At 35.6% G+C, this 12413-nt stretch overlaps 1 protein-coding gene across 1 annotated transcript in view; it reads left to right on the top strand.

Moving 5' to 3' along the window:
• The window catches only part of LOC131699604 (uncharacterized), a 28428-nt gene that overhangs the window by 242 nt on the left and 15773 nt on the right, over nt 1–12413 (top strand). Inside the window, exons 2-15 of the mRNA XM_058996714.1 lie at nt 469–633; nt 1058–1204; nt 1384–1443; nt 1734–1848; nt 3358–3494; nt 4204–4285; nt 6942–7055; nt 7519–7691; nt 8832–8974; nt 9151–9260; nt 9482–9614; nt 10703–10819; nt 11055–11154; nt 11863–12009. Coding sequence (XP_058852697.1) covers nt 469–633; nt 1058–1204; nt 1384–1443; nt 1734–1848; nt 3358–3494; nt 4204–4285; nt 6942–7055; nt 7519–7691; nt 8832–8974; nt 9151–9260; nt 9482–9614; nt 10703–10819; nt 11055–11154; nt 11863–12009 — 1743 coding nt within the window. The remainder of the gene's footprint in view (nt 1–468; nt 634–1057; nt 1205–1383; nt 1444–1733; nt 1849–3357; nt 3495–4203; nt 4286–6941; nt 7056–7518; nt 7692–8831; nt 8975–9150; nt 9261–9481; nt 9615–10702; nt 10820–11054; nt 11155–11862; nt 12010–12413) is intronic.

Consider the following 12413-nt stretch of genomic DNA (forward strand, 5'->3'; position numbering starts at 1 on the left):
TACAAGAAGATGAACATGTCTGTGTTTTTGTGTTAAATCATTGAAGCTGAGCTGATTATCTCCTTGCAAGGGTACAGTATATTCCTGAGGATCCAAGTAAGCATTAATATAACGCACCGAGGGAGTGTGTTTATTTCAACACCTGCAGACACCCCCAGAGCATGGTATTGCACTTATAAAATGTGCAATTTAAAAAAATGACAAAATGCTGTGTTTACTCTGATTAGTAAATCTGAACTGTGCGGTAGTACAATTCCTGTACCGTCATGTGATTGCTAACAACCAAACAGAAATACGTACTGCCATATTCAGAAACAACACTTGAGTGTCAATCCTCACTTAAGTGTGGCAAATTAATGTTATTTTATGTTGAGAAAGAATTGCTAATTCATTTTAGGTGGTGATTTGCTTTCCAAAGCAGCATTTAATTTGTAATCAATATTATTTTTAAATTTTGTTTTCTTGAAGAAAGACATTGGCTTACCGCCAGAAGTGCAGACATGGGTAGAAAAATATTATGTTTACCTATGGAAGCATCGCAAAGGAACCATCATTGCTGGGTTACTAGATGACCTTCCATTCTCAATCCACTCAGAAATATCATTGGCATGTAACCAGATATTGTTGAAAAAGGTAAATTCAATTGTTGTTCTAATCACTCACAGGGAGTGCTGCAGTCATGCTGGGTAAGTTCTCCTCATTGTGCTTCAGCCACCACTACTGGGCCCTACCACCAGGGTTCAGTAGCTTGGTAACATCTGTTTAGGTTTGCTTGACAGTACATTTTGGCTGATTGGTATTAATCATTTGCACTACAGTAACATAATAGATATAATGCACAAACTTTGTTTATGGATTGGTGACAGCTGTTTTTTTTAAGTGTGTTTGTAAACTTTCTCAAAGGTAACCCCATCTTTAAAAACAGATGAACCTCACACGTCTCAATACCAAACTAATCAAAACAAGGAACAAGGCCTGAATAAAGTGTGAGTTAAAGTTTCGTTAATAGAACTTATATGGCAGTCCATTTATGAAATATTACTGTTTTTTTTTTTAGTCTACCTTGTTCCGTGGTACTGATGAAGGCTTCAAGAGAGCTTTGTCAGTTTCAATCAACCCATATACCTACAGTGCTGGGCAGATTCTGGCTAAGCGTGGTGAATCAAATCAGTCCATGTACTATCTTGAACATGGACTTGTGCAGGTACTAAGAGTAATGCTATCTGGTGTGTGTATTTTTAATTCCTCAGTCATCGCTCTCCAGTACATTGGATTCATATTTAACCCCTTTCCCCCATCTGCCTGAGATATATTGATATCTACTGTGAATCTTTTTACACGGAAATACAAAAATACATTTTACATTCAGATCTATTTTGACAGGCCATTGAAGACAATGCTGAGAAAATAGCTACTGTACTGCCAGGATCTCTTATTGGAGAGGTAGGATTTATAAACATCATTAAACTATTGTATATTTTGTACTGTGATTTCACTGACAGTAAAGGCAGTTCAAATAAGACTTTCATGGTCTATAAAATAACCCTAATCTGAGTGACAAACATTATTTACTGTATAGTGCACATATATGGGACTACCTAAAAAAAATGTTTGCTTTATGTTAACACCAGTGGCTTTAAAATGCAGTATATTATTTAAGTCTGTAAATCAGGAATACTGAGCTTGTACAGATCATATTAAACTGACCCTTCTTTCTCTCTTTTACTTCTCAGATATATTTAATGTACAAAATTCCCAGGAATGTTACAATTTGTGCTGCAACACTGTGCGAGATTTATGTATTGCATCAAAAGGATCTGCTTAATTTATTTGCTGATTTTCCAGAAGGTATGTGTGCACCCTTTTACAGTTTGTACCAGCAGAAATGTTTGCATTTACTACATTTCAGTTACACTTCTCTAGTTCATTATGTAATTATATGGGCTGTTTTTAGTATGCTGCTATACCAAGGTGGGACAAAACACTTTGTAGGCTTGTGGCCATTTGGCCACAAGATTTCAAAACCTGATGGCCAACATTTAAATTGCGGGAGGTGAACTATATACAATCGATCTGCCAGGGAACTAACGAAAATTCCAGGGAACTGTATTCTGTGCATAGAATACCAGGATCTATATACCGTACATAACATTCCAGGGAACTATATGCATTAAGTGCCAGGTAACTATTTACTGTGTACATAAAATGCTCAGGAACTATATACATAAAATGTATAATCAAATGCCAAGGAAGATAACTATATAGAAATTCCAGGGAAGTGAACACATTTCTTTATTTTTCAGTTAGTGTTCTATTTGCTTTTGTATGCTTTTGTAGCAGATTTTACTTCAGCTCACTTTGCTTGAAATTTAAATTGACCTTATGATGTTTTATCCCCTTTGAGCCGTCCCCTCAGATGGGGCTCGAGTCTTCGCTTCTCTCTCTCTCCGCCACCTCCCAAAACCTAGCCACTATCTCCAACTGTAAAAACAATTTTTTAATTTTTTTTTATTTTTTTATTTCTCCTGCCTTCTAAGCTGATCAATCGACCAGTGCGAGTTGCCACGGATCAGGGAAAATTAGGGCTGTATTTTTTTTCCAAGGTATTTCATGGTCTAAAAATATGTATTTTATGGTATTTCACGATTAAATATAATCATTTACCAGAAGCAAACTGGACCGGCTGCCAGGTTCCTAAATGCAGTGTAACAGGTAGTGCGTCAATAAGGCATTCAAACAGGAATCTTCACGGGGAATTACATGGGTAAAAAAGTTGTTTGCTTTTAAAGTTGTTTAGTTTAATTATAGTTGACAAAAGCCATCTCTTCAAAGCAGAATTAATTTGATCATTTCCACTGTTCTACCCTATCTTGACTGGCTGGGGCACGTTACCATAGAAACAAGAAAAGGGGGTTGGTTCCACGAGTTCAAAAGCATTGGCTCTGCCAGATCAAAAGGGGCGGCGCAGATTCTGCCAGTTTTGAAGCAGAAAGTCTTTTAGTATGGAGCCGTAGTTCTGTTGTATGTACAGCAAATGCTTAGTCATTAATGTGACAAGTAAAATCTACTGGCCATATTGCGACCTGGTGACCTGATTTGAACCACCCTATGCTGTACATAATTAAAGTTAAGAAGATGCTTAAATTTTCTATTATTGCAAATTGGGCTGTGATCTAGTCTCATACAGTAGTTATGGTTTTGATTGTACTAACATATTTAAAAATGATAAAACAGAACACTGTGATGCCCTGGTTGTCATGCTTGTTGATATAGTAGACTCTTATAAATAAATAAATGACCTGCAGTTGCTCTGTTGTACTGTTGTAAGTCAGCTTTTTAATTGCTTTTGTTTCACAGCTGGTGTAAAAATAGCACAAACAGCTAGGAAACGATTGCAAAACATAGCCACCCCAATCAAAGACGCATTTGATGTAGGAGCTGCATCTAATCCTCAGAATGTGGTATTTCACAAGGACTTGGGGACAAATTTATTGGTAAAGTGCATATATGAAGTTTTTATATCCTGCCCGACTGGCTGAATAAAAGCAACAATGATGTTCATATTACAGTCCCTAAAAAGTTACCCACGCAATCAAGACATTTTCATTTGTCAGCACACAGGTATGCACACATTCAGTTTAATATGGTATTTATAAAGGCAGATTATTAGATGCATACAGAGACTCAAAAGTAAATGGATCCTGTTCTAAGTGGTGTGTGGTCAGCAGCCCAGTATATGCTGAGTAACACTTTCCACTGTTTGTTATGGATGATGGTGCACCAGCACAACGAGTATTGTTCTGCCAATTCAACCGCTGCCCTGACCCAGTTGTGTTCCGGCTCTAGAGGGTGCCCTCTTTGAATTATAGAACGATCCCAGGAAAAGATTGACATAAATAGGAGGTGCCTGATTGGGTCAGTGTTTTACATAAGACAAGAGGATGGCCCACAAGGTATTCACAGGTACAAGTGATGTTGCCAGTATTTCTGAATTTCAAGGAGAATAAACATGTACAAAAATGTCATACATCTATGTACTGGGTATCTATTTACTTTTGTCGTGTCTTTGTATATATAGTAAATACAACCTAATGAAAACCTCAGCATTAGCAGATTTAAATTTGACAAACTTCTTCACTTTAACCCTTTGCCATTTCTCATCATAATGGCATGGAATCTGAATATTTTCTGTTTCTAATGCAGCCAAAAGACCAGAAGATTTTTAAACATTTTATGGATTATGTAATTCGCCATTCTGACAGAGTCCCTGCCTCTGTTAAAACAAGTTTGGAAGGAACTGTAAAGCAGGTAAGGATATTATTTTTGTATTCCATTTAACAACAAAGGTCATTTGCACTAAGTTTCTTGTAGTACAGTCGACACCGCCTAATCGGGATACTGATAATCGGGATGTCTGCTTAAATGGGATACAACCCTGGGAGATGGTTCTTCCCAATGCTATTTATGCCATCTAATTGGGATGTCTCTGATTGGTTAGCTGTGTCCGTCAGCCATACATTAATCCCACACTGCCTTTGATTTAAATTCCTCCGCCACTTACCTGTCCTAATTCTATAAGTAACCACTTATTAAACCTAGAATCAAATTTTAATCTTTTTAATGGAGAAACTGTTGAAGAATGGTATGAGGATTGAGGATTGATTTTCGGAACCGTACAAAGTACCAGTAATTAAATCATTTTTTTCAAGAAAACGGCACAGTGAAATAATGGAACCAGAGCTGAATTAACTCGAACTTGACCAAAACGAAACAATAAAGGCTATCAAATGACCTGTGAATATCCTAAAAAACCGTCTCCAAGAAAAAGGTAGACTTGCATGTAATGTACGTTCTAAGGAGGAGCTGAACAGTCTCCTCGGATAATTATATGTCCGTTCTGTGAGGAATAAGTCTGCGAGCTGGTATTAATCGTACAGCAGAAATGTGAATCTAATGAAAGATGCAGAATGCAACAATGCTAACAACATATTCTTAAAAAACTAAAAATAAGTGGAAATGATAAAAACAATACACTATCCCCCAGTAACACCAACAGAGCTGGATAAGCTAAGAAAGAAAATAAAAAAGTTCCAGCAAGGCACAAAGCGAGCGTTATCATCACTGCTTTCACCTGCAGCTCCCCTTTGGCAGTTTTTCAAACTGCACATTATCTGGCAATTTTCAAGTGAACATGTTTTTATAATCGTTTTATAATAGCAGTAAGGCACTCCGGGGGGTGGGTTGACATGATATAACAGCTTTGTGCCTTATAACGCCTTAAGTGTGTGATTATATCATGTCAGCCCATCCCCTGTTGTGCCTTAATGCTTCATTAACATAAATTTAAATTCTTTTGTAACCACTGAATATTATTATTATTATTTCTTAGCTGACGCCCTTATCCAGGGCGACTTACAATTGTTATAAGATATCACATTATTTTTTACATACAATTACCCATTTATACTGGAGCAATCTAGGTAAAGTACCTTGCTCAAGTGTACAGCAGCAGTGTCCCCCACCTGGGACTGAACCCACGACCCTCCGGTCAAGAGTCCAGATCCCTAACCACTACTCCACACTGCTTAAGTGTTATAGAAATTCAATTGACACCTTGCTATATATCTAACCCACTTCAGTGCTGAAAGGGTAACAATGTAATTTTCTAAAATATGTTTTATTTTAAATTATACAACAAATGGGCACTGCTCTCCCATTGTTTTCTATAGAGGTCAACCGTTCTGCAAATCAATCACAGCTGAGGAGATGACCCTAATTAATGGCACTTGTTCTAAAACCAGTGCTTACCGGAACAGAGATTAAACATAGTATGAACGATAACATTCAAGATTGGGGAGCTCATATTGATCAATCAGGTTAAAGGAAATCTCAGATCCATTTTCTAATACCTAGTAATCGGCTAATGACTAAATTCTCAGGTTTGTTACAATGGACCAGTTGAGTCTGATTTGAAAATAAAACAACAAGGGTTTTGAGTGGGAATGTTACAAGGCAAGATTTTGTTGTTATGCTAATGTAGAAGACAATATTTTTAAGCCTAGGTTAATACACCTTGCTGTTCAAATGAAATCACATATTTTAATTCTATCATTCTAAAAACAGTTAGCATGTGCTCTGCTAAAGAACACTGAAATGCAGCGCAATTTAATGTTCATTTCAATTTGGTCTTTGTATCTCTTTTAGCCTTTTTGGATGAAAACACTACGACCTGATTCCAAGTTTATACAATTTTGGGAGGTCTTTTTACTCTGGTGCCTCAAAGTTGCGGTTTTCCTTGAAATATGGGTGGTATTATTTACCTTCAACAAGGATATTATAGGTACTTCATTATTTTATTCGGTTTTATTTCTTGTTTAATGCACCAGGTGACAGTTACACCTATAAGACCATTTCATTTTCAAGGGACACCATTACCAAGCTTTTAACTTGCTTTGTTGAAGTCAGTATTGTTAGTTAATGGAAAAACCTTACACTTATTGATAAACTCTGTAATCATAAATGCAGTGCGTCAGAGTCCAAAAACAAAATTTGCAAGCAAGACCATAAACACCTGGGAAGTGTGCTTTTTATTTTTTAGTCCTGACTTGCTTGGGTTGTATACTGATGTAATACAGTAGAAGGGGGGGGGGCATCAAGATTGGAATGATAGTTGATGATAAGTTAGGGATTGAAATTGGCTGCTTTTTGCACAACCCTGACCAGCAAATGTGTTCTTAATGTTGTTATGCTTTAAGGAAATTATTTAATGATTTGCCCAGGTGTTCACATCAAATGTCAACACTAAGATAATAAATAAAAGTTTCACAGGGCAAGTGAAAAAACATGATAGCAATTAGTCACATAAACAGGATAACTGTTGTGTCACCCTAAATAAAAACTGTGTAGGCCTGTATTTTGTTTTAATTATTGGTGTTTTACAGGTTTCAATAACACTGGTTTTGGTGCAACATTGCATTCAATAGCTTTCCTTGTTGATTTAATAGCTGTTATAGACATTGTCATCAATCTTCGAACACAAGTCACGTCTAAGAATGGTAAGTTCCTTAATTAAAAGTAATACATTTTTATGGTTTACTTTACATTAATTAAATACTGTCTAAAGTTTACAAGAGAGGTATTGTAGCCTTCAGTATTTTTTATCTTTCTGTGATTTGCTGTTTCCTCAAGTTCAATATAAAGTTTTAATTTTGTATTATTTTCAATACTTCCTTTTTCCTACGTGGTTACTGAGACCTCTATTCCAGACACATCCCCCTTAAGGTATACACCACAGGCTCATATGGTAAAAAGCTTATGGCAGATCCATGTCTCCTTATACTCAATTCAGTGCCACTCCATGACAGGGTTCTTTTTCACTAGTCTTCAAAAAAAGCATTGTACTTCAGGATGTTATACTGTATTACTGAGCAAAGTAAGAAGTAGTTTTTATTTTTTGCTAAGTTGCAAGTGGGTGGGAGACATTGGCTGCTGGCTGCTTTTTTCTTTCCTTTCTTACAGGCAACCAATCAGACTTTAAAAGCATTTACAAGAACTACCAGAGCACTTGGAATCTGTATTATGATGTGGCAGCAGTTTTACCTACAGATCTGTTCACATATGTTGAAGAAGAGCATTTACGCTGGCATTATTTGGGATTGTTCAGAATGAACAGGCTTCTTTGGCTCCGAAAGGTTAAATATGCTTTTCTGTGTAAATGTCACTAAAAACTGTTAACATAAGATAGATATAAAAATAACATATGATAGATATAAAAATAGTAAAATGCTTTCCAATGGGCGGGATTCGATGCTATGATGATATAGACTAAGGACAGGGGTGCAAATCGTTTTGAACAATGGTACTAAACTGTTTTGAAAGTTTAGCACCATAGAGCCTACTGGTGCTGAATTAGCAAACCCCACCCTAATCAAGCCCCTCACCCCCACTCTTCAATGAGTTTTTTGGGTGGGTCACGTGAGTAGGCCAGGCCCAATGAGAAATGGTTGTTAAGGAATAAAACATTTTTTTTAAAACATGTCTACTGGCACCAGAATTTAATGACGCTATATGAGGTACCCTAGAATCTAGCGCCATAGCACCAAATGTGCACCCCTGAAAGGAATGTACTTACTAAACTATACAGAGAGTTCTGCTTGGTACTGACATTTCAGCGGTTTAATCAGTGACAGTAGAGGTGTGTAATATCAACTATACAGTATTTGTAATTTATAAAGAATGTACAGTAAAAAGAGAATAACCTATTTTGAAATTATTTCTATTATAAAATTCCGAATTTCATTGGTTCGGCATTTTTTGTTCTGAAGTTGTGTGATACGCATTACTTAATACAACATTTGCAACGGGATTACAGGAGATAAGGCAGTTATTTCTGTTTCAGCAAGATGATTATTCTTCAATTTGTCCCTTGAATTTGACACATTTTGACCCGTAGAAAGATGTCAATTGTACCAAACTGGCACTGGCCTACGTCCTGCATAAAAGTATAGTACAATGATAGTATGATGACATCAAAATTCTACAAAAATAATGTTCCATTCTGGGTGCCAAGAGTCACTGTAAACATAGCCACTATTATACTACAACTTTTTAAAGTTATTTATATATTTACCTTTGCTTGCCTGAAATAATCAATGTTGTCCACTGAAATATCTAACAAGGCTCGAGCAACCCTGTGAAACATTTTATAAGCAGTGTGTCGTTAATTAATTTAATCTTTTTATAACAGAGTTATAACAGAACGACTGAACTCAATAGAAAACAATAGGAGAGCAGTGTCTGGAACGTTAACTGTTTTTCTTTTCTTTTTTTAGGTGTATTTATTTTATGTAAAAAGAGAAAATGATCTTGAGAAGAACTTGTTACAGTACAGAGCGTCAAAATGTGTGTTCATGTTAATGTTCTCCATTCATACCTGTGCAGGATTGTTTTACCTTGCCGGCTGCTTTAAACATAAGTAAGTGCTAGAAATAAACAATGTAAGAATACCTCAGCGCCCCTGAATTGAATACCTGTTGTTTTATTTCAAGCTTCTCCTTTAAAAAAATAAACAATGAAGAGCTACAGATTTCAAACAGCGCTTAAATGTGTGATTTAGAAGGTTCTGATGATTCTCACTGCATCTTTCCTCAGGTGTGATCCAGGATCATGGGCAGAGAAATATGGTTTTACAAAATATGACCCTGACATTGAACATTATATAACTGCTGTCTACTGGGCTGGGACCACCATGACAACTACAGGTGAGGTTTGATGGGTTCCAATATAAAAAAAAATACTAATCCAAAAACACAGCTTCAGAGATAATGTTGTTAAAGAAACCAATAACAGTCTAGAATAGTTTTATTAATACATAACTTAGTGCATGCTTAAATACCACACGTTAAAGCTTTGCAAATAGGACCAATGTCACAGAATGTCCTGTGATAAACATTTTTTGATTTCTAATAACTTTGTTTTCCAGGATATGGAGACATTACAGGCAGCACAGCACCAGAGCGAATTATTTGTATTTTTGTAAGCATAATTGGTGCATTTGTTTTCAACTATATTGTAAGTCAAATCGGTGCCACTCTTGCAAGTACTAATGCAGCCAGGTGATATTTTTTTCTTCTTTTTTAAACAGTAAATGAAACAATAATAAAAAAAAGATGTTAGATACTATTTACAGGGGATAGTATTTTAATAGTAGAAAACTGCAAGAAAGTAATTGTAATTTGTCAACTTTTATAGAACTCACCTCTAGTACAACCCTTTATAGTTATCTTCCATATCCACCCTAGTGGCATTTACTTTACTTATTATAAAATAGAATAGAACATTATAAGGAGGATATATTGCTAAGGATGGGACATATGTTTAAAAAACCTGTAGGGGTGTAACGATACATTAACCTCATAATACGATACATATCACGATATGCAGGTCATGGCACAATATATATCACTATATATGTTATTGTCCTGATTGGCTATTTGTATGATGCATAATAAGATCAAATAATCATTTAATGATGGACCATTTTGTTAAAAGTCATACATTAAATGAGATAGGGAGAGTGTGTATTCATACCAACTATGAAACACATTCATTCTTCATTCAGGAACCATTTGGTGATTTACAATGAGCTATGTTGTGCTTTTGGTCTTGTATTACGATACTAATCATACCTACCGCTATTACAATATGATACATCATGTAAAGAAAGTATAACAATTTATCAATACACAATGAATTGTTACACCCCTAAAAACCTGTTACAGATTAAGATTAAGAATGGAAATAAAAGAATATGTAAATTGTAGTAGAGATGACTAACCTATTGAAAAATACAGACAAAGTTAAAAATAATTAAAAATGTAATCTTTATTTCTTCTTAATATGGCATTTATTTAAAAAAGAAACTAAGATTCTTAGATTACTGCCGGTATCATTGTGTTCTGTGCCTCTTTGTACTATTGTAATAGAGACATTTTCTGAATTAAGTGTAGACTTGTTTAATACTGATACACATACACAAAGTCTTCCAAATGAAAAAAAAAAAAAGCTTGGTTGATTTTCTTGGTTTTCCTGTTCACATCTGAACTGAAATCAGATATTAAGATTGTGGTGAAATTAACTATTGATCATATTGGTATTGTTTTACAGTACAAATCTAAATGTACATGTTTTTTTTAATATTTAGGGTAGGATTTCAGAACCGTCTTGTGGCAATGACGTATTTTATGGAATCCCATGATCTAAGTCAGTCCCTGCAGCAGAGAGTAATTCAGTACATGAGCCTGCTTTGGGAAAAGTACCAGTAAGTTAAATAAAATTAAAAAAAAAGAAATAAGTCATGAGTTGTGGGTTGGTTAACCTAATAAAAAGCATGACAGAACAAACGAGCCAGGTAGTTATGTTTTACAGTTTAATCCCACTGTTGTATATGAAGATTGATTTCTGGGTGTTTGATTCCTGACTTGTATTAGATTGACAGTATGAAGTTGAACAGCACCGGAAAACATACAATTATTTTGATAATGTTTGTTGTTTAGTGGGCAAGCATATCCTGGAGGTCCTTTTCTGATGCATGACCTGCCAACTGAACTTCAGCAGATTGTGCTCCTGAAGGAACGAGGAAAACTTCTGTCCAAGGTGTGTTTACTTGAAAGAGCATCAAACACAAACTGCCATCCAGTGTAAAGTATGTTCCCACTGGACACTTCTGTGGGCTTCTTTAAAACACATTAGTACACTGAATAAGGCTGTAGCCAAAATGTTTCTCTTCTTGACTTATTTCTCACAGTTTTATCGTGTTTCAGACGCTCCTTTTGTAATGTTTTTTTTTTATTAAGTATTTATGTGATTTACCCCAATTTTTACAAATTTGAATGTCACCACCCCTGCTGTCAAGCTAGTTGCCATCTCATCTTCCAAACCTACAATGGATATTACCAAGCTCAACCTGGTCCACCTAGACTTGTTGGCTGCATGAACAGTAGTGGTAGCAATCGACTATCGATTTTCCACCATAAGTCTGTAACAGCACAAAAGCTAATGCATCATCTCTTTTGGATCCCTACTGGGGACCCACTCCTTGTGTTATGACTAGTCAGTAAGGCTTTTGAATTGCACTATTAAGAGACATTATTAATTTGTGCAGTCTTGGACACAGAAGCACCTGTCAGTCATGTCAGATTTGATGTCTTGTGAATTGTAAAACTCACTAACTAACTTGGAAGCAGCTTTTATATATTACAACATGTGTGTCTTGGGATACTATTTACATAAAGTACTGGTAATTTACAGACAAAAGTGCCCCTTTACGTTTTATAATACAGATATTCTGTATATTTTTCACAGCTTCCTTTTTTCTACAATACCGGATCTTTATTTATTCGTGAACTTGCAACAACTTCTATCATGTACTTCTACCCAAAAGGAGAGATTATCCAGTACAGTGAAACCATTAGCCAGGAGTTGTTCTGCATACGGCGGGGGTGTTGCCAGGTTAGAATCAGTGACTGGGTTTACATGAATGCAGGGCATTTTCCCATAAAACTTGCATTATTGTTTCTAAATGTCAGTGTGTCAAAAATCACTTTGTTTACATAGCTCTCTGTGTGAAGGAAAAAAATGAAATAAATGAAGTTGGTAACTCCACATTTTTAGATAGCTGCTAACACAGTATATGAGGACAGACCGTGTCTCTATATAATATTGTTTTGTGCACCACCACTGAAAAATTAGTTAAGATGAAATGGTTGGATATCAAGGTGTTACATTTAAAAAGTGTAAGCAAGTACTGTAGATTTGTTTTGAAAGTTATATTATTGAAATAATTAATTTGATTCCTTAAATAAAATATACATTGTATTACTGTTGTCTCTTTTTATATCATACAACACAATAAT

The sequence above is a fragment of the Acipenser ruthenus genome, chromosome 23 (genome assembly GCF_902713425.1).
Source record: "Acipenser ruthenus chromosome 23, fAciRut3.2 maternal haplotype, whole genome shotgun sequence".
In the NCBI taxonomy this organism is placed as follows: domain Eukaryota; kingdom Metazoa; phylum Chordata; class Actinopteri; order Acipenseriformes; family Acipenseridae; genus Acipenser; species Acipenser ruthenus.